Here is a 2,500-nt window from a genome sequence, read left to right on the forward strand (position 1 = left end):
TGTGTGTGTGTGTGTGTGTGTGTGTGTGTGTGCGTGTGAGAACAGAGAATGTAGCATAATATTTTCTGTTCCTCGGGAGGAGACTAGGGCTATGTACATGTGTGCTTGGTATAACAGTGAAAGAGAGAGAGAGACAATGAAAGAGCGAGAGAGAGAGAGAGAGGCAGCCAGTGAGAGAGAAAGAGAGAGACAGTGAGAGAGAAAGAGAGAGAGAGACAGTGAGAGAGAGACCTCCATTCAAGCAGTTGTTGTGGGTTGGTTTGTGCCAGTCGCTCTCTCTCTCTTTCTCTCTCTCTCTCTCTCTCTTTCTCTCTCTCTCTCTCTCTCTCACTCTCTCTCTCTCTGTAGGTCTCTTCTTTCTTCTTAAGCTCTTTATTAAAGGTTTCCCAGCATCTCAGCCACACTGTTACCTCTCAGCTCTGATTCTCTGACGAACAGAGACAGTGCTCCCTGTAAGACATGCAAAGTTTATGGAAGCACTATGCAACCAAGAGGCTCGTGTTTCACACTAACCCTGGGTCACTGCCATCACCTGGAGACGGAAATCCCACCAGCACTCACACATACCAAGGCCTTGACATCACAGGGGATTACGTGCAGTCAGAGGTCATAGAGAACATTTTGGTTTAAGGCGTTTCAAGTGTTCTCACTGGATGAAAAATACTTTGTGTGGTACCTTTCTGGCAAGAGTGTATGTGAATGGAATTTCCAACTGTGAATTTACTGGTCCATATATATTTAATGATGTTAGTAATGACATGTGGCACATGTGAGTGAGTGAGTGAGTGAACGTCTGACACTGGGTTCACACATGAGTGAGTGAACGTCTGACACTGGGATCACACGTTAGTGAGTGAATATCTGACACTGGGATCACACGTGAGTGAGTGAACTTCTGACACTGGGATCACACGTGAGTGAGTGAATATCTGATACTAGGTTCACACACACGTGAGTGAACATCTGACACTGGGTTTACACATGAGTAATGTCTGATGTCTGATGCTGGGTGCACACATGGGTGAGTGAACGTTTGACACTGGGTTCACACGTGAGTGAGTGAATGTCTGACTGGGTTCATACATGAGTGAGTGAATACCTGACACTGGGTTCACATGTGAGTGATTGAATGTCTGATGCTGGGTTCACACGTGAGTGAGTGAACATCTAACACTGGGTTCACACGTGAGTGAGTGAATGTCACTGGGTTGATAGCTACATGTTCTTGCTGTTTTGTTTTGCCCATGGTATTGGCTGTCAGGGGAAGATGGATAGCATAGATGGAGCTCACTTCTGTTTACTTTTCTCACTGATTACTAGTCCAGTTCTCTCTCTCTCTCTCTCTCACACACACACACACACACACACACACACAAACACACATCACTCTTTCTTCTTGTCACATCCATGAGCAGAAACTCCCAAGTGAATCAGATTCAGGGTGAATTTCGCCCCTTTACTCACATGGCTCTCCTCATCCGCCAGTGTCTCCTCAGAGGTGCTCCTCAGAGGAGTTTCTCAGAGGTGTTTCTCAGTGGTGCTCCTCAGAGTTGCTCTGCAGAGGTGTTTCTCAGAGGTGATCCTCAGAGGTGTTTTTCAGAGGTGTTTCTCAGAGATGCTTCTCAGAGGTGTTTCTCAGAGGTGTTTTTCAGAGGTGTCTCTCAGAGATGCTTCTCAGAGGTGCTGCTCAGAGATGTTCTTCAGAGGTGATCCTCAAAGGTGATCCACAGAAGTGTTCCTGAGTTGCTCCGCAGAGCAGGGTCCCTCTCCAACACCGTCCTTCCTGTGCTCTGCAGAGTCTAGTAACACCCCTTCTCCTATGGCACAGTTTAGTTCCAGCCCTCGTCTTTGAGATCTACTACCATGCAGGGTTCAGTGTCAACTCATGTCTAATATATCTGATTCAATGAAGGCCTTCAGTGTCAATTTGATAACTGAGCCATGTTGGTAACTAAGAGATGGTAGGTCTGAGCTGAATAGACTCTATGCTATACACCAGTGTGTATGTGAACACTAACCCTCTTTTCTGTGTGTGTGTGTGTGTGTGTGTGTGTGTGTGTGTGTGTGTGTGTGTGTGTGTGTGTGTGTGTGTGCGCGCAGAGGACCAGATCCCCAATGGGTTCCCCACCATAGACATGGGTCCTCAGCTGAAGGTAGTGGAGAAAACCCGCACGGCCACCATGTTGTGCGCTGCTAGTGGGAACCCGGACCCAGAGATCTCCTGGTTCAAAGACTTCCTCCCTGTCGACATCAGTGGCAGCAATGGACGAATCAAGCAGCTCCGCTCAGGTAAGACCTGCCCACAAACAAGGTGCTTCTAAGGCGTCTGATCAGAGCAGTTATCTTAGCATTACATTTTACATCCATGAAGGTTTAAATTTCTCTGGGATATCAAAATGATTGCTCGTCTCAGCCACATGACAAGATGTCTCCCTGAACTCCCTCAGGAAAGCAGTGTCAAGGAAATTGTGTTGAAACTGGCGTGTGATGTTTAATGAAG

At 47.0% G+C, this 2,500-nt stretch overlaps 1 protein-coding gene across 1 annotated transcript in view; it reads left to right on the forward strand.

The window, feature by feature from the left end:
- The window catches only part of LOC143521799 (receptor-type tyrosine-protein phosphatase F-like), a 105,977-nt gene that overhangs the window by 24,846 nt on the left and 78,631 nt on the right, over window positions 1-2,500 (forward strand). The window contains 1 exon segment of the mRNA XM_077015142.1: window positions 2,101-2,289. Coding sequence (XP_076871257.1) covers window positions 2,101-2,289 — 189 coding nt within the window.

The sequence above is a fragment of the Brachyhypopomus gauderio genome, chromosome 8 (genome assembly GCF_052324685.1).
Source record: "Brachyhypopomus gauderio isolate BG-103 chromosome 8, BGAUD_0.2, whole genome shotgun sequence".
Taxonomy (NCBI): domain Eukaryota; kingdom Metazoa; phylum Chordata; class Actinopteri; order Gymnotiformes; family Hypopomidae; genus Brachyhypopomus; species Brachyhypopomus gauderio.